Source organism: Rhyacophila brunnea, unplaced genomic scaffold, assembly GCF_057557595.1.
Source record: "Rhyacophila brunnea isolate RB1 unplaced genomic scaffold, BYU_Rbru_1.0 scaffold_2, whole genome shotgun sequence".
Taxonomy (NCBI): Eukaryota; Metazoa; Arthropoda; class Insecta; order Trichoptera; family Rhyacophilidae; genus Rhyacophila; species Rhyacophila brunnea.
This window is the reverse complement of record NW_028232859.1, coordinates 16,540,484-16,560,586: the sequence shown is the minus strand read 5'-3', so window position 1 is coordinate 16,560,586 and position 20,103 is coordinate 16,540,484. Positions and strand designations below refer to the sequence as shown.

Below are 20,103 nucleotides of genomic sequence, written 5' to 3'. Positions count from 1 at the left end.
GATTTCTTCATATACCTCCTCCACTTCTTTATCAGATGAGTTTTGAGTGGGCGCATAAACTTGCAAAAGCAGAATCTGGTATCTTTTGCTGAGCTGAAGTGTTAAACTTGCTACTCTATCTGAGGAGAAATCAAATTCAACTATGCGATCTTTCCAGAGTCTGTGGATTAAAAATCCGACACCGCTTGTGCGTTCGGTCTTAGTCCCATTATAACAGAGTACATGTCCGCTGTGGAGATTGGCGATATCGTCTCCTTGTCGTCTTACCTCGCTGAGCCCGACAACATCCCAATGGATTTTTTCGAGTTCTTCTTCGAGCTCTAGAACGTTGCTGGATAATGTTCTCGCGTTATATGTGGCAATGGTCATCTGTAGGCAGCCGTTACCGTCTTTCCGGGAATCTTAGCACCCTCTGCCTTCCCTTGCTGATTGCTGCCGTGATCAGTGTCAGGTTTGCCTCCGGAAAATAAGGGCCGAGATTTTTGTTTTTGTTCTTGTTCCATGGGGGTATTTGGACATAACACACCACGCTGTCCAAACGGGTTGGTGTGTGGTTTTCTGTCTGGGTTTTCCTTCCCGTAGCCAAGGGGTATCTCGTTTTAAGGCGCCAGAGTTTGGCCTTTCACCCTTCTCTATTAGCTACAGATGAGTTATACTATCACGTCAAGACACACCACATCTGCATTGCGCAGGGGACGCCGCGTGGAGGCTAGAGATAGGATTTGTTGGCCATCTGTAGAGTAGCGTCTCAACACTTTATAGAAATGTACCTATTGGCATTAGTGCATTTCATTGAGGCCCTAGCCAACCATTTGCCCACGAAATCGACTACATCCTCACCGACAAGAAGGATATTTTTCTAGACTGCACAGTCATTAACAGATTTAATACTGGCAGCGACCACCGAATGGTAAGGTGTAAAGTACGATTTAACATCAAACGTGAGAGATCCAAACTGATGCAGAAGCCCAGAGTCCGCAGAGGCTTGAGAAGCAGAGTCGAATTCCAACAAGAGCTGGAGAACAGGCTAGCGGCTTTCCAGGCTGAAAATGATCCCATCTCCCTACAAAACACCGAGGCAATAACAAAAATCATTATAGAATCTTCGGAAGAGACAGTTGCTGCTGTGGTTGAACGAGTAAGCAAACTTTCAACGGAAACGTTGGATCTTATGAAGCTGCGTAGGAGTACGAAAAGCGAGCAACAAGTTGCAAATGATCTCGAGTACTCCACGCTGTGCAAAACTCTACGTAAAAACATACGAGAAGATCTTCGTAAGTTCAATATGAACCTTGTAGAATCAATTGTTGCGTCAGGAAGGAGCTTACATAAGAACAAGCAGCATCTGTCAATAGGGAGATGGCAGATCACGACACTAAAAGCGCAAGATGGAAGTATCGTGCGTAACTGGGATCATCTACTGGACACTGTTGTAAAGTTTTACAGCGCTCTATACAAAGATGATACTGACATCAATTCAGATCTTCCGGTGTACGGAGAATATGGAGACCCTCTTCCCGAGGTTACTACCACAGAGGTGGAATATGCTATAATGCGCATGAAGAGTGGGAAAGCCCCGGGAGAATATGGGCTGACTATCGATGTTCTCAAACGGGCCGGGAGGACGGTGAGCGAAGTGCTCACACGTCTGTTCACGTCTTGTCTGCACGAAGAGAACATCCTAGAGTCATGGAAAAATGCCTCCATTATTATTCTCCATAAGAAAGGAGACACTGAAGATCTGAAAAACTATCGACCAATTAGTCTACTGTCAATTCTGTATAAGGTTTTCACGAAAATACTCTCAAACCGACAGTTCTAGACGAGAACCAACCAAGAGAGCAAGCCGGATTCAGAAGAGGCTACAGTACTATGGATCATATACAGGTCGTCAGGGAAATCATAGAGCGCTACCAGGAATACAAACTGCCATTATATCTTGGTTTTATAGACTATGAAAAGGCGTTTGATTCCATCAAAAAATTCTCAATTATAGACGCCCTTAGCAACCAAGGAATTTCCAGACGCTACATAAACATATTGAACAGTATATACAGTGATGCCACAGCATGCATGAAACTCCACAAACGGTCGTGTAAATTCCCCATTAACAAAGGTGTCCGGCAAGGTGATACCATTTCACCTGAACTATTCACCGCTACTCTTGAGGACTTATTTAGGAAACTTGATTGGGAGGAAAAAAGTGTTCCAATTAATGGAGATCACCTCAGTCACCTGCGCTTTGCAGATGATATTGTTATACTTTCACAAGACCCGAAAGACCTCCACGGTAGAATGCAAGAACTCGCGGATGTCAGTCAAACGGTCGGTCTAAAGATAAATGTCTCAAAGACAAAAGTGATGAGGAACTGTTTTTCGTACCCAGCGATTATCTGTATTTCTGGCACCCAACTGCAGCAAGTCAGCAGCTACGTCTATCTCGGACAGCAGGTATCCATAGACGGAAGCATGCACGATGAAATTGCTCGAAGAACAAAGCTGGGATGGAGTGCTTTCGGACGTCTGAATAGTATCTTCAAGAGTGACCTACCATTATGTCTTAAGCGTAGGGTGTTCAACCAATGTGTGCTACCCGTGCTCACGTATGGCTGCGAGACGTGGACCCTCAACACGAGAGATGTCCAAAGGCTAAGAGTCACACAGCGAGGCATGGAGAGGTGCATGTTGGGCATCACGCGAAAGGACCGTAAGAGAAACGAATTGGTTAGGAAGCAGACAAGAATACGCGATGTAATAGACGTTACCAAACAGCTGAAATGGAGATGGGTGGGGCACATTGCTCGCCGAAAGACGGCAGCTGGACAAATTCCGTCATCCAATGGTACCCAAGGGGTACGAAACGGCCACAGGGTTGCCCTAAAAGCCGCTGGATTGACGAACTGGTAAAGTTCGGCGGAAATACGTGGCAGCGAACGACACAGGACCGAGAGAGTTGGAGAAAGCTTGGGGAGGCCTTCATCCAGCAGTGGATTGACCCCGGCTGATGATGATGATGATGCTATCGTATATTGCAGTGCTCCGCAACCTTTTCTCACCCACGGCATTAGAGGAGCCACCACTGGTACTATCGTGAGGCATAGAAAATCTTAACAAAAAAAGGCAATACTGTAGAAGTCGTCTTGGTAATATAATGGTAATGAGAGTAATATGAGAATAATGAGGGAAAAATAATTGAATCTCGCAGTCTCGCACTTGCTGAAACCGGCCCTGCGTGTAAAAAGTAAAAATCATTGTTGACTTGACATTATATGAGGCCGTCCCGTCGCATATCTATTTTATTTCAGATTGTATCAAAAATGAGTAAGTACCCGTACCTACTTACAAACACGGTGATGTCCGCTATAAAAGAACAAATTGAAAAAACAAACTATTTACCGGTTAATGGTTATCTGGGGGCAGTCACGTCTCGCTGTACTTTACTTTTCCTTTCCCTTTACGAATAATATTTACCTATCGATAAAACGCAAACGTAAACAACGTAATGCGTGAATGACAGATCGCATTGTAGAAAAATAGCATACAAATACTACAAATTAATTTCAAGAATAATTATTACGTCTGTAAAATGAATGTATATGTTACGCCGAATGTGCGAAATTGAATATTACATGAAATGGGCAAAATTTTGCCTAAATCATGAAAAATGCAAGCCCGTTGTCTTATTCATGAATTAGACAAAATATCTGGAGAGTGCGTGAAATTGGCAGTAATTTTTCTGCCTACTTCATGTCTTGGACAAATTAGATACTAGCGCTACGGTGGTATTTTTTGCAACTAAACTAAATGTGTGAAATGCTCGTCGATTGGTCAAAATATACGTATATTGTCTATGGTCGAAATAGGTGGTCGCGCTCCGGTGGTATTTTTTGCAACTAACCAAATTTGTGTCAAATGTCATTGATTATAATATAAAAATATACCAATCAATAACTAAAATGACGTTCATGTCCATTTACTATGCGCAAAAAAACTAGAACTATAATATGATAACGGATGAATTTTATTTAAAGGTATTTTCGCGATTTGATTCGTGCTTGGGTATCGTACATGCAATGGTCGATTGTATTGTTGACACTTGTTAGCTAACCTCAAAATGGACATTCAGTTGAATAATTCAGAATTTCAAAACCTAATCTAACCTAACCTAAGCCAACCTAACCTAATAATATTATATTATGTCCAATTATAACTAATAAAATCATCCGTATTATATTTACTTTTTCTGCTGTCATGTTGACAGTTTAAGAATTCCATGCCCTGGCGACTTCATGTACTCGGCAGAAAAGTTACCTTATTCATGAATAAGGCAACAGGCTTGACTATTACATGAATTAGCCAAAATTTAGCCCATTTCATGTAATAGTCAATTTCGCACATTCGGTGTAACATAAATAATTTTATAGGTAGGTCGATCCTTAGGCTTTATGCGTCACAAATAATATTATCGCACTGACCTCATCAAGCGGCGGGAGAAGCCGTCTCGTGAATCTCTGATTTTGATTGATTTACAATGCTTGAGACCACAATACAAACAGCTGATTACTATTTTGCCTCAAATGGAAAAATGGAAGTATGTGATATGAAGAAAGCGTGGTTAAAATGCTTCCACGATCTCTTTGAGCATAGAAAAAATTATTCAAGGAATAAAAGATATAAAAAGGCTAGGAACTAGGCTAGAAAGATAGAATCTCAAGAACTCAATTGCAATTTTCTAACTTTCTTAACAGAATTCTTAAAAATATTTTTTTTTAATTTTTCCTTATGAAAAATTGCTCGGCACGCCAATAGTCGATCATTATTCTTATTATATAGGTACCTACTATAATATTTTTTATTTGCCGAAATACAATATCATGGACCACGTGCGTGACGAATAGATGGCAGCACTCAAACACTGGCTCTATGAAAAGTATCTATGATTTGCTGCTGTCATGTTCGCATGTCATAGACTAATATACTTTTCGAAGTGTCAAAGCCAAATGCCGCGTGCGATTCGATTTAATCAATTTTACTTTTTATAACTCAACTGAAGTATATTATTCACAACAAACACAATGTCAGACGGCATAGAGATTGTTGTGGGAACCTATGAAGAATTTCTTTTGGGCTATAAAATAGAAAAAACGGTAAAATTACCCCATATATTTATTTATTTTAACCTCTAATGTTGTCAGTTAAAAGTAGGTATTGATTGTGGTGCAATTTTTAAATCATAACTACTTACCTATATAGTTTTCACATAAATATAATGTAAATCAATATTGCGCCAAAAAAACTAACAATCAGTCACAATCTAAAACTAAATTTATTTTCAATATTGGTACATATCAAATAAGTTTCCCATGAACGTGACATTATTGGGTATGGTATACTGTAGATTGTGAAGATGTCTAGTAGTAAATTATTTGTCATCAGCCGAATATCTATTAACATATTATAATGTCAACTGATATGAACATATCATTTTTTTTAGGGAGATGAAATACAGCTAGTTCAAAGTTTTGCCACACATGCACACACAGGTTCTGTGAGGAGTGTATCGTCGATGGGGCGCCATTTAGCGTCGGGGGGCGCAGATGATAAAATAATCATTCACGATATGAAAACACGAACTGAGAGCCGTGTACTGATGCACCATGATGGCACCGTCAATACTGTGGCATTCGCAGGCGGAGGCACTCACATTATCAGTGCCAGTGCCGATGGGGCATTAACAGTTACGCAGATTGGAAACTGGAAAATTGAGAAACACTGGGCTAAAGCTCATAAAGGTATCCATATCACTGTTAATAATAATTATTAAATCAAAATTGAACTAAGCACTATGGGAAAATGAGTCAAATTAATAAATTATACAATTTTAATATTGTCTCCATATCTTTAAGAAACTTATAAAATGATTCGAAGTTCACATTTTTAAATATAGATATCGAAATAAACCTATGCCAGATAAATTTCTGCAATGTATTAATTTATTCCTTACCAATAAAAAACATGATTCGATTCAATTTGTCGATAGCAGAAGCAAATACAACAATGGCGGACGCTATGAGCTTTTAGATTCTAAACTTAAAGACAGTCACAATAGGTTGTGTTGAGTTTTAGTTTGTTCATAGGTTTCACCACTACACAAAAACGATACGGTACCTACCGCCATCAGCCATTATTGCATTTGCTACTATTAAAACGTGTATTAGTAAATTCATCTAAAAAAAATTCATTTCGATTTTAAAATGTAATCAGGCCATTTTTTTTTTTGATAATATTGAGTACTGTATCTTTACCGTATTTTTAACTACAAACTACTTGTTGTTTGATTTAATAAAATGCAACTTTTTTGTAGTACTTATTCCACTTTTAATCAATAAATTAGGACCACTTTCGTCCGCCTCAGAGGGACATTTTCAATAAAAGACATTACAAACCACTTATTAAGTACATACTGGTCTAGTATTGTTTACCTTGTAGCCCTTTTCTTTTTTTTTTGGGTTCAGTTCATTGGTAATTTTGACTAGTTCGCAAATAACATTGTCAACTTCTTTAGTTTTCATAATATTATCCTCGATCAATTGGGGAATGAGCTTATTCCATACGTTACTCATCGTACATATTGGAATTTCACTCACCATTATCACCAATATTTTTAACAGCTTTATAAAGGTTATACTCTTTCCAGAATTGGGTTAACGATTTGCCATTCTGTCCATCACTAGCTCTAACTGCCTGCCTAAATGTGTTCCGTAGGTAATACTTTCTAAATGTATGAATTGCATAAAAACAAAATGCAACCAAATAACAAAAATACATTTTAATAAATACTAAAAAATAATTTAAAAATACGTAAGTCGAGGATTTACTGTAACTTTACAGTACACTGTAAGAAAAAAAGTTGGAAAATGGTCCTAAAACCATTCTATACAAACCAAAACCCAACACAACCTAATAATTTCAATGTTACAATAGATTGTTTTGCTTCGTTTGTGTCAAAAAACGACAACCATATAAACTAAATTTCCATTAGTATGTACCAGTGGCGAAGGGTGGCGTAGGCTCTTAAGTTCCGACATAAATAGTGCATACTAAACTTTGTCGGTCAAACGTATTTGTTTTCATTGAACTAAGACTACAATGTGTACATTGTGTTTGGTGGTTTTTAAAATTCAATCAAACCCTGCCTTATCCAAACCATAGTAGATAATAGTAAAAAAATATTCGTTTATCTATAAAATATCTAAAATTATGTGATTAAACAATACATTAGAAATGATATTAGAAATTTTATAGATAAAAGAATATATTTTATCAATTATGGTTTAGTTTAGGTAGGTCTAAATGAATTTAAAAACTAATCAACACCATCTGTAATAATATATGTATTCTTAATTCAACGAAAACAAATAAGAATGACTGAAAAAGTGTGCACTATTTTGTCGGATCAACCATATTATACCTAAACTGTTATGGTTTGGATTAAGGCAGGGTTTATTGAATTTTAAAAACTAACCAGCACCATCCGCAAATTGTATTCTTAGTTCAATGAAAACAAAAAAGAATGACTGACAAACCTTAGTGTGCACTATTTATGTCTATCTACCTCCACCCCTTGCCACTGGTATGTACTCATAGAAGAAAATAAAATCTGTTTACTTATTTGGGTGGGTTTTACTATCATGTAGGGCAGTGCTCCGCAACCGGTGTGCCGTGGCGCCGCGAAACTATGCTAGGTGTGCCGCGGTGCATTGCCTCTAATTTTGTATATTCTACAATACTTACTTAATAGTCAAAGTTGCGTATATGGCTGATAGTATATTTGAGAACCTGAATGAATTTAATAAAAATGCAAGGTCGGAGTGAAAATATATTGACATGCTCCGATAAATTAGGATTTAAAAATAAACTGGAACTTTGGCAGAAGGAGTTAAGACAAGTTTCTCTACAAATCTACCAAAGGACCTACAAGACCACGATTGAAAACAAGCAATTAATTATGGATCTGGCTCAAAAACATTTAACTTTGCTGAAAAAGATATTTCATCATTACTTTCATACAATCAATTCGACTGGATTCGAAATCCTTTTGCACCAAATGCCATAAATTCTATAGAATCCCTACAAATTCGAGAGGAATTTCTTGAATTTAAGGAACGGCGGGACGCTAAGACTGAACGTCGCCAATGTTCCATTGGATGTTTTCTAGATATCAGTTAATAAAGAATATCCTCGAATTTACGACAAGGCTATCGCAGTTCTTCTCCCATTTTCTATGACATATCTATGTGAGCAAAGTTTTTCAACTCAAGTTCTAATTTATTAAAAATGATAAGGAGTCTTGCTTGAAGGGTCTTGACCAAGAACTTCGTATTGGTCCTTCAAATATCAAGCCAAATATAAAACTTTTATGTTCATTGAAACAAGCTCAGCGGGTCTATTCTATACACAAGGCTGCTTTCGGTCCACTACGGCAACTAAATAGGGTAGGAAAGTATCGAATTATTAACACTTATTGTAACAATTACAATAATTTAGTTATAATTGTTACAATAAGTGCCATGTTTTAACAGCACCTTTTTTCCCTGTGATAAATTTTAGACTGAGATAGACAGCTTTAACAGTTCAGACGGTTAACTTATTGTAATTGTTACAATAGGTGTTAATAATTCGATACTTTCCTACCTTATTTAGCTGTCGTAAGGGACCGAAACCAGCCTTGTGTATAGAAAAGACCAGCGGGTATCACATTAATTAGTTAGTATTGTATAATAATTATGTTATATTGATTGAATAAGTAAATACATTATATTGATCATACAAATACATGGAAATATGTACATTTAGTTCTTCCTCATATGTTATGTATATTTAAATATTTATCAAATAAAAACATATATTAATTATTGATTAATTTTATAAAACACAAAATTTTTAGTACTTATTCCACTTTTATTATTTAATAAATTTGGACCGGTTTCGTCCGCCTCAGTTGAAAATGTCCCTTTAAGGCGGACGAAACCGGTCCAAATTTATTAAATAATAAAAGTGGAATATGTAAGTACTAAAAATTTTGCGTTTTATTAAATTAATCAAGAATACAATGCAGTTCCACCATGAATTGACAGTTGACACAATAAAAGACGTATTAATGTACTTAATGTTGATGTAATTTTTTTTACTTGTGGTGTGCCATGTAATTTTTGGAAGACCATTGGTTTGCCGTGGGTGAGAGTAGGTTGCGTAGTACTGATGTAGGGTACTGAAATAATTGCCATCATTCTCTTTCTATTAATAGTTTTTACGTACACTGATCACATGGTCTTCAGTGATTTCTGCATTGACAATGCTCGAGGGTAGTTCAGCACCTCTAACAAGCATCTACGAACATGTTATTACTTTTCCAAAAAATAATTTACCCCAAAAAAGTCAATGGAACCATAGTTATTAATATTTGTTTCAGGATCGGCTGTTACATGCATTGCAATCCATCCCAGCAGTAAGCTCGCCTTAACGATTGGAAATGATCACACATTGCGTACGTGGAATTTAATTAAAGGTCGGCAAGCTTATGCCATCAATCTGGCCAGCAAAGGAGCCGCTAATCCTTTGGCAGTCATGTGGGGTCCCGAAGGTCAACACTTTTCTCTCACCGGATACAACGATATAAGCGTTTGGTCGATATCGAATGCCGCAGTAAAACATGTGTTGAAATGCCCCAGTAAAGCTGTCTGTATGGTTTGGATTACGGAGACTGTCACAGCTGCCGGTTTAGAAAACGGCGAAGTGATGATTTTCGACATTGAATCTGGACAGACGGCCAACTTCCCCGCTCACACTCAGAGAGTAAAAGGAATCGCGTATAATGACGGTTATATATTCACTGTTTCTAGCTCTGGTCATATTAAAGTGTGGAAATACAAATCTCGCAAAATGTCATTGAAAGAAAAATGTTCCCTGAGCACCGGCTGTAGAATCACTTGTTTGACATTAGTGAAATCTTCCGGTGATATTAAAAAGGAACCCATCGCAAATGAAATCGTTGTAGAATCCGAAAACAACAAGAGAAAGCATGAAGATATTTCAGTTCAAACTGAACTGGCAGGTGCACTTTCTGAAGAAATTAACAGGAGCTGCAAGCCTTATGTGTCCGTTACAATGGATGAGGATGATAATAAATTGGAAACCAGTCTTACAAACAATGGACCCAAGAAAAAAAGGTTTAAAAAAAATATAAAAAGTATTTCCATGGAAACTAATGGTAAATCGCCCATTAAAAATGCTGCCTCAAAAAATAAAAAATCAAAAAAACAAAAGTAGATTTAAAAAAAATGCTGATTGTCATGTTATTTGATGTTTTAATAAATATTGTCTTACGGATAACTATCGTGTTATTATTTTCCCTGCCACTCCATATCAAATGATACTTCGTACCAGCGGCGGCTGGTCTAACATCATACAAGTGCACTGCACTGCATGCATTACTATGAAACATCGTTCAACATCCTATATCATATTTTTTCTTCATAGGTTTCTAATATTATCGCTCACTTATTGTAATGCAAACAATAAACCGATGTGTCCATATTGCCAATAGGCGATAATACAGGCACTATGCACCGTATACGTCATCTTCACTGAAATCATTTGCGCCCCGGCAATATATTTAGTTTACCTAAAAATGAACCCAAAGCTTAGTATGAACTAAAGCCATTATAAAACAACTTAAACCGTGCTAATCGTTTTCGCCATGCGTAACTTCCAGAATATCGTGCGCCGACCGGGTAAAATGACATCATATTGGTCTGAGTAGAGAGCAATTACAGGTTTGAATTATGGTTTGTTATTATAGACGCTGCAGCTTACTGTTCACGGTCAAATTATGTTTAGTATCATATTTAGCAATCTCCTATGTAAAATGCCTGTTAAACTAAAAACGGTAGAATTCATTATTTTCTAAATTTAAAATGGGTAAGAAATATAATACAATGTCGGTAAGATATTTTGATTTATGTGTGCTCCAATTTAAATCAGTGAAGATAAAAATAATTTTGCTACCTACCGCATTTCTGGAAAATTAATATTTCATTATCCTGTGTTGATGAAACGCGAAATGATGTCGGTTATTTATAATAGGTATAGAAAATTATTAATTCATGAATTCTAGTGATAAGCTAATAAATCTTAATACTATTTCACAAAGTGCAGTTTCATACAGTGTACACATTGCTAAAGATCATTAATGTACTTATATAGAATAAGATGGATTCCGTTAAAAGTAAGAGGTATTTATCTACTTTAAGAGATACAATCGTTTCTCAAAACTAACCCAATAAAGATTTAAGTAACTCGCAACATGTTTTATTAAAAATATAAAGTATACAGGTAATTTTCCAAAGGTCGATAACAATTTGTCAAATCAAAAACAACGCCGAATTGATTTCATTTTTAAATAAGGTGTTTCGTACCCTTCATATTTGGTAAATGAAGATATTTTCAAGAAGCTGACACGGAGCATGCGCCTGTACACCCACATTCCGAAAGCTTTAAATTTTTTGAGCTTTGTTTTTTGCGAATATACATAGAAACACCCACTCCGTACATTGGTACCGAAATGACATCTTACCATTCACATTCTTATTCCCATATTTATTAATTAGGTCATGGTTATATAGCTATCGCCTTCGTAGTCCTTTTAGTCTATACTGATAACTATCATTGTCAGCTGAGGCCGATTGACTTCTGAGTGAAGGGTTCCCTTATCTCATACACTCGTCTCAGTCACTACCACTTCTGCTAAACTTGAGTTAGTCGATTGAGCGGGTCTTAGGGCGGCTCTCTAGTTTATCACTTCTTGAGAACCTCTTACACACATTCCCAAGCTTTTTCAAGTTGTGACCCCATTTTATAGAAGTAATGTGTAAGTAAGTAATCACCCGATAAATTATTGTAAAAAAATCTTTTTATTAGAGTAAAGAAAACGCACCGAAAATAGATTTTTCAGTACAATATGAATCAATGTAATTTTAACTTAAGATGATGCGATGGTTGAAATTGCAACTCGGTAACCAGCTTCAAAATTCGCTAAAAATATTAGTTAAAATAAATGTTGTGTGATAGTGTTAATTTGCATTCTAACGTGTGTGAATTCAACGTATAACACCAACTTATAAAATAAACGATGCAGTTGGAACTATTTAAAATTAGTATCTCGGTCAAATTAGTATCAACGGATAATCCAGAAAATAAAATATGTCATAATTATGGATAAGAGAAATACTTTCCCCAACACTAACACAAAATGTCAATTTTGTTGGTTGAGCCTTTGGGTTTGGTTGGGTTGGGTTAAATCCGGCGACCCATAGATTGGGATCCCGTGAAAAGTCTACAATTGCATTTGTTCGACACTTATGCACTTGCGACATGCCAGCCTATTAACATTCGAATACCTACCCATGTCTGTCTCTTTATTTATTGGTTTCTTTTATGGTTACATTTGAATTAAGCTTACATTAATATTTGTAACGAAATGCTAATAAAACAATTATTATAGTAGGTACAATAATAAATAAGGCGCTGAAGACTAAACGGGTATAGGCGACCTAATTTAAAAAATGAGTTAGGAGCAATATCTATGTTTATTTATATATTACGGTGTGAAACAAAATTCAAGTACTTAACTGCTTTTTATCGAAAGTTATAATCATATAACAGATTGATAAGATAGCAATGCGAAAGCTAGTCACCATAGACCATGGCTTTGACGTCAAATTTGATTTATTACTTAATAACGGTCAGGCCATAAAACGCAAGGAATACAAAGTCCTTCAAATATCGCCACACGTTTCATTTACGTGACAAACTTGAATGCACATTTTGTTACATATAAACGTGACTATTGAAAATAACAAATTCTTCAACACGTGTTTAACTGTATTTCATTTTCTTCACACTCAAGAATAATAAAATATGCCTTCCGACAGCCTCACCCATTTTCCTTATTTTTATGTCATTTGGTTATAATCATTTAATTCCTAACAATGGAATATATTCTGTGGAAATTATGTATAAAATGTTATTATTTTCGTAGCAACTATAATAATATACAGTTTGTAATAATTTGAGGGTGGAAGGAAGTCCGCAGACAAGTGCAATGTGTCAATAGTAGTTAAGTTACAGTTAAGAAAACCTAGAAATAAGTACATCTTAATAACTAATCTTAAAGTGCATTGCAAACCTAAAATTTAAAACAATATAAATATTTTACAATCAGTAAACTCGTCCGTGCGAACTGACATATGAGCATTTCCCGCAGGCCGAAGGAATGCTTACGTGTCGGGTTTCATTCGTCGTATTACAAGAATTAACAAGTAAATGGTGCATTTCTTCTACATTGTCGTGAGAAATCCATTATTTAAATAAAAACATTTGTGTCATAGTCAAATTTCGCAGACAAATTTCTGAGAAATAATCAACGGTGTGGGAACTGACAGCGGTCAATCAACCTACGCCGTGTCTGATATTCCTTTGTCTACCTTTGCTATAAAAACCAATGTCACAATACGACAAGATATAGTATCTTCAAATCGTTCAGACTAATCACACGCTTCTCGCTTCAACGTAAAGTGGTTTTCATTACAAACACAATCTTCGTAAATCTTATTTGTAAACTTCGCATTGTAACAAACTGTAATTTGTATTTTGTTGTTAAGGGATAATAAATTTGGGGCTACTTTCATACGCATCAAAACCTTCTGATTCTATTCATTACCTACCCCTCATCACACCATCCCTTACTACAAATTTATTATAGATGCACAATCACTTGATGTGAAATAGTAACTAATTAACATTACTATGTTGTACTCTGAGGCCATCCAGAGATTCATAGACTACTGAAACCGTATTATGACCATATATAAACCATATGATCCATGTATTATTACCAAAGCTATGATTTCTATTTATGAAAATATATTTTTACTAGGTAAGTATTAATTTAATCAGTGACATCCCGTGGGGGTAGGCAGATTGAGCGTCGCTTGGGGGCGGTAGTTACTCGAAATCGGCGGCAAATCGAGGAGAATCATTTTGTATCTATAGAAATAGCTACCTATACTTAGTAATAACGAAGATATCTTTCCATTAAAAAATTCAGCTAACTGGCTGGAAACAAAATGTATTACTTAACATAAAAGGTTTAACAGGACTTAAATTTTTTGTCGAGTTCGAGATGACTAGTTTACTTCCGTTTCCCTTCGACGTCCATGGTGACCAGAAACGACACATGCACAGTTGATACAAAACACTGTATAAAATAATGGGATGATATTTTGGCGCTGCCCAGGGGCGGCATTTTGTCTAGGGATGTTATTGAATTTAATGTCTGACATAAATGTACCGCCCCAAAATCGACTAACACGCTCGCTTGATCAGTGACACAGTACAGACTGGTTGTTACAAAAACAATCTTACCAAATAATAAGTTTTGAAAAGACTTTATTATGTTGACTGAGAAATCAGAAAGATAAAATATGTTTAGAGATATTTATACTCATTAAATCAGCAAGTGTAATTGTAATATAAAGATAAATTGAAAAAAAAAAAATAAGAGGGTTGAGGCAGACCATTTTTTTAGCTGCACCGCTCCGAGACCTAATGCCGGGTCCACACTGGCAACATGTTGCGCAACAACCTCATTAAATTTTACGATAAGTATGATTATAATTACCTATCGTAAATTTCTTAAGCAATTATGATAATTATCGTAAAATTTAACGAGGTTGTCGTGCGACATGTTGCCAGTGTGGACCCGGCATAAAACTTGCTCCAGGCAGTGTTGCCATCTTTTCAAAGTGGAGTTATAGTACAGAGCCTCCAAAATTATAGTATTTGGGGAAAAAATATAGTATGCGTTCTGTTGAAAATGTATAGATTTTTTGTTCATCAGAAAAAAATAATAACGGAGAATTTGAGAAACTCCGAGACCTCTTTTTATTTTGGTACCTCTTCCGTCCAAAAATGCTTACCGAAGAAGTTACGAAACTTCATTTTTAACCAAAGTCAAGGGATTTTTTTAAGTTTTTCGAACAATTTTTTGAACAAGGTCTCCAAATCTTCTTATATTACGAAATTATAGTAATTTGTACCAATTTATCAAACGGAAATAGTACTTTTTACACATTTTTTCCGATATTCAAAATTATAATATTTTGGGCGTACTATACCTATTTTACGTACTATACACTGGCAGTGTTGCCATCTTTTTGAAGTAGGAATATATTACAGAGCCTCCAAAATTATAGTATTTGGGGAAAAATATAGTACGCGTTGTCAGCTGTTGAAAATGTATAGATTTTTTGTTTCTCAGAAAAAAAATAACGGAGAATTTGAGAAACACCGAGACCCCTTTTTAAATTAGGTACCTAGATACATTTTCAAATAATTGAATCCTTTTTTCGATGGAATTAAGACATCTCTTATTTATTTGTTATAGAAATTAATTCGGAATATAAATTTACCTAACTCTACCTACCTATTTTTATTATTCTATAAATGTAAATTTAAGAATTATTATTGTACATTTTTTGGCATTGTCAGGCTAGTGGTCATTATATTTTGGATTTCTGAATTTTTTTGAAATTGCATCAATCTGTCAAAAAAAATCAGGCTTAGATTTGTGAATTTTGAAAATTATTTATAAAATATCTAGAAAGGATATTGTTGTTTTAGTCTGTGACATCATATTGGAGTTTTTAGTGTGTCTGTGTTATGCGGTGGTCCGATAATAGCAGCACCAGCACAGTCCAATTTTGAAGGCTATGAATACTGTAAATAAATTTTGTGCGCCCACTGAGCGAAGTGCGAACCGAACTGTACAAAAGAGCCAGTTCACAAGATGTCGAACAAGTCGATCGGAAGTAAAATTCAGAGCCTGGAAGAAAAATTAAAAGCAGAAAATGAATCGAGAGGCAGAGAGGATACATTATCGAATAATGTAGGCAGGAATGCCTCCCCGAGGGCCGCTACTAGCGGACCGCCTAGGCCAAGTACGTTTTCCGTCGCCCTCAACATTTACTCTTCGTTTGACAGCTATTTTACAATTTGTAAATACAATGTATTTGTCCGGTTTGACTATAAAATATGATGTTTTGTATATTTTAAATCTATTTTGGTTGATTTTTGCTTCCAATCAACATACCGTCGAGTTGTTGCAGGTCACCTTGAATTTATTTAGAACATTACGGTGGCTTCTTTATTATCTTTATCGAAGGAAAAGTGGATTTATTTCCTAACCTGGTATTTTATTTACATATTGCGACTATTCTAAAGGTTTCCTAAACCTTAATGCATGCTATTTATCTTTCCTGCCAACAGTGTCAATACTTTGTGATTGCTAACCCCTGGAAATGTCATTCGCTATTTTGATGCAATAATTTAATCAAACCTGTCAAATATTGCTATAATTTAAGATAATTTTCAATTCTCTGAAGCAAATGTCAACTCTCATTTAGGTTATTCCTGCCATTAGGGGTACATAAATACATTTATACCAACATTATTTTCATGTGGAAACCAAAATTCTAAAAAAATAATCTCACTCAGTGTTCAAATGAATGATAACCAAAACAAGGGACTACTTTCGTTAGTGGGTAATTAGCATGATTAATCTCTCGCCAACTTCACAGAAAAGAACCACCCAACCAATCATTGCTACTGTTCAACTGTGGAAATTCAATTATCTAACTGAAACTGTTTACGAACACGCATCGCTGTATATAGGTGTCTATTTACATTTATATATATTTACGTATAGCTACAGATAGTCGCTCATACCTGCTTAGATATCTTATGATCAAAAAGTTTGATATTGATAACCCAATAATATTAGCCACCCTGTCCAAGTCTAGAATTGAGTTTCAGTAAGTATACTGACAGTGTAGGTACCGTATCGTCGAAATGGCCAACAAAAAAAAATTAACCAAATAAAACTGTCTCATTTTTTTAACTTAGTGACATTGTGCCTAAATATGTGAGACATAACATTAATTTTGGTTTGTAAACTAAAGTCTAACAGTTTTGAGCAAAATTTACCGGCCGCCATAGCCCATCAATGCTCATCAGCCGTAGTCTATTTCTATTGTATCAAAGTATTAAACCTACTTTTCTTTTGTCAAAATGTTTTGCTATCAAATGCACAAATGAATGTATTGCCTTGTCTTATTTATTTGATAATGAATTATTGGTAAATAGAATAATATTACTTCTTAATGTGTATTAAAAAGCTTCTATGGATTTTATTTTGGTAAAATATTTTCAAGACTCTTGTGTCAATTTTAATTTTCAATTTGTTCATTTTATCTGAATATATGTAGTCAAATTCCACCCAATCATTAATGTTGGTATTTCCCAAAGGTCTGCCTGTTTTCTATCAATCAGTTGAAGTCATTGTATTGTTCAGTATCAACATCCGTCATTTTCAAATGCATATTTCTTTTTATCATACTTCGCCAAACATTACTGATTGGACACAAATGTGATAATTAATTATAAAATGTTTTTAATGAAAAATGGCAAAACCTGGATTCAAACTCCCTCTAAAAAGTAATTTCACATGCAAGTTGTTCACACATTTATTTAGATCCATGTCACAGGTATTATATTCTTCTCTCGCTTCTTACTCACAGAATGGAAGGGATCAATAAAAGAATTATGATACCTTAATGGCCCTAACACATTAGCACGTCATGTGCTATCTCAGTATGAAAAATTATTTACTAAGGCTAATGATTACTTAGCATCATCATTTTGTGTTTTGATATTTATTCGCTAGGGCTCCAGGGGTAGTCAACTTGGTCCCTACCGCCCACTAGTGGGCGTTCCAGTTTTCATGGTGGGCGGTAGGGGTTTTAAAAAGATTTTCATTATGATTATTTTCTTTATAAATCACGATTACTGTGGAACTGGTGGGCGATTAGAAAATTTTACTACTAACAGAAATACAAAAGTGGGCGGTAGGTATAAAAAGGTTGACTACCCCTGTGCTATACTGAGATAAAAACTTGTTGCACTAGTATTACAAGAATAAAACAAGTTTTTTTATACAAATAAACTTTTATAATTTAGAATATTTTCATACAAACAATTACAAATATCAATATGTAATACCTTCTCGTTTACCATGCTTCAGTGATGCCAATGAATGCATCGAACATTTTTTTTATGGAAACCAATTCAACCACTAAAAAATCCAAGTTTAATAAGTATATTCCAAACTCAAAGTAAGTTTTTGAACGGCTATGATATACAGTAGAACCAGAATAAATATTTTTATTAACATTTTTTCAAAAATAATTCACTTCACTTCACTTAATCAAACAAAACTTCTGATCAAAACGAAATCCCTATAATCAAGGTCTGTATTATGTGTAGAACTGTTTGCTCCCAATATATATGAGAAAGTTATGTTTCTGTTGTTTTTTTTCATAAAATATTTTGTCTGTAACAGTGGCGATGTCAAATAAACCCCGGTTACGGCATCAACTCGACCTCCAAGTTCCTGCCTACCAACCGCGCTCCAAAGACTCCGTTGAAACTGAAAACCAGCTTCGGGCCATAAAACTGAGCGGCATCCTCACCATCGACAGCAAACAGTATCAGCTTCACATCAAAGACTTGGAACAGCTGGGGGAGCTCGGCAACGGGACCTGTGGACATGTTGTTAAAATGTTATACAAACCCTCCGGGGATGTTATAGCTGTCAAGGTAATTGTTAGTTGAATATTAATACATCGAACGCCATGGGGTCACTGGTGACCAGCGAGTAAGACCAACCTTTGAATTCATTGTTATTCAGCACCAGCGGGCATGTGTAATGTGTAAAAAATTATGTTCCAACACGCTGACAAGATGCTGCTGTATGACTTATTGTTATATGACAGGTGACTAATTGACAAATCTGAAATCAAAACGAATCCGGTCGGCTTGAAGAACAGGCAAGCCAGGTTGAGGTTCTCTTCTGGCATCCGCAGCACGTGGCCGAGCCAGGTCCAATGTTGCCTCTTCATTCTGAGCGTGATGAGAGGCTGCTTGGTGCGTTCTCTTACCTCCTTGTTGCTCCTAAAGTCATATCACCGCACACCCAGTATCCGTCGCAAACATCTGTTTTCGTAAATAGGCTCTGAGCCTTCGTAAGGTGCCATGATTCGCTACCATAAAGCAGCACCGTCAGAATGCAAGCGTCAAATAGACAGCATTTGGTTTTGACCGAGTACAATCGTGAGTCCCAGACATTCCGCAACGAGTTGAATGTTGCTCCAGCCATTCCCATTCGGATAGCGAGCTCTTTCTGCAAAATGCCATATCCCGTGATGTGTACCCCCAGGTACTTGAAGCTGTCGACGCTCTCGATGTTTTGTCCGTCGCTAATCAGAGGGAAATCTGAATCAGGACAGGTGCTATTACACAAAATGTTGATTTTCTTCCCGTTGATTTCCATACCAACACGAGATGAGTTGTTATGCAACCTGTCGAATGTCTCTTGAATGCCCTCGATTGAGTTGTCGAATGGGACAGCGTCATCAGCGTATTCCAGGTCGCATAGCTTCACCGTGGGGGTAACAGGTATGCCTCGGTCGGGTGGTATTAACTTCCGTAGTATGAAGAGCAACGGTGCAAGGACACAACCCTGTCTGACTCCGGTCGTGACCCCGAACCATTCTGTAACAGTGTCTCCAATTCTGACACAGAATTCGCTATGCTCGTGCAGGCATTTGATTATGGCAATGATCTTGGGAGGAATCCCGTATGCTCCCAGTATCCTCCAGAGGGAGGGGTGGTGCGGACTGTCGAAAGCCTTCTCATAATCCACAAAGCAGCAAGCCACCGGACTATTCAGCTCATGACTCTGCTGGAAAAGACATCGAAGGTTGTGGATTTGGTCTGCACACGCTCGACCAGGCAGAAACCCGGCTTGGTTTTTTCTGAGGACGTGCATTATTGGGTCACTTATTCTCTTCAGGAGGACAACGCTCTTCTTCTCACACCTTTGTCATCAGATGAAACATAGGGTGCAGGATTGCGCTCAGGCTGTAC

The 20,103-nt window shown here is 36.4% G+C and overlaps 3 protein-coding genes across 8 annotated transcripts in view; all 3 read left to right on the top strand.

Annotated features, from left to right (window-relative positions):
* The first annotated feature begins 907 nt into the window (after positions 1-907).
* LOC147071960 (uncharacterized) lies at positions 908-3,220 on the top strand. The gene is made up of 2 exons (XM_085946520.1): positions 908-1,522; positions 3,206-3,220. The coding sequence occupies exons 1-2, from the start codon at positions 908-910 to the stop codon at positions 3,218-3,220; spliced, it is 630 nt and encodes a 209-aa protein (XP_085802646.1).
* Positions 3,221-4,975: 1,755 nt separating this feature from the next.
* LOC147071959 (p21-activated protein kinase-interacting protein 1-like) lies at positions 4,976-10,392 on the top strand. The gene is made up of 3 exons (XM_085947537.1): positions 4,976-5,147; positions 5,495-5,792; positions 9,473-10,392. The coding sequence occupies exons 1-3, from the start codon at positions 5,076-5,078 to the stop codon at positions 10,327-10,329; spliced, it is 1,227 nt and encodes a 408-aa protein (XP_085803663.1). The 5' UTR covers positions 4,976-5,075; the 3' UTR covers positions 10,330-10,392.
* A 5,418-nt stretch (positions 10,393-15,810) lies between these two features.
* Positions 15,811-20,103, top strand: part of LOC147071958 (uncharacterized) — a 33,743-nt gene continuing 29,450 nt past the window's right edge. For all 6 annotated transcript variants that reach the window (XM_085947530.1, XM_085947528.1, XM_085947526.1 and 3 more), the window contains exons 1-2: positions 15,811-16,058; positions 18,518-18,774. In XM_085947530.1, coding sequence (XP_085803656.1) covers positions 15,908-16,058; positions 18,518-18,774 — 408 coding nt within the window. In that variant the 5' untranslated portion in view covers positions 15,811-15,907. The remainder of the gene's footprint in view (positions 16,059-18,517; positions 18,775-20,103) is intronic.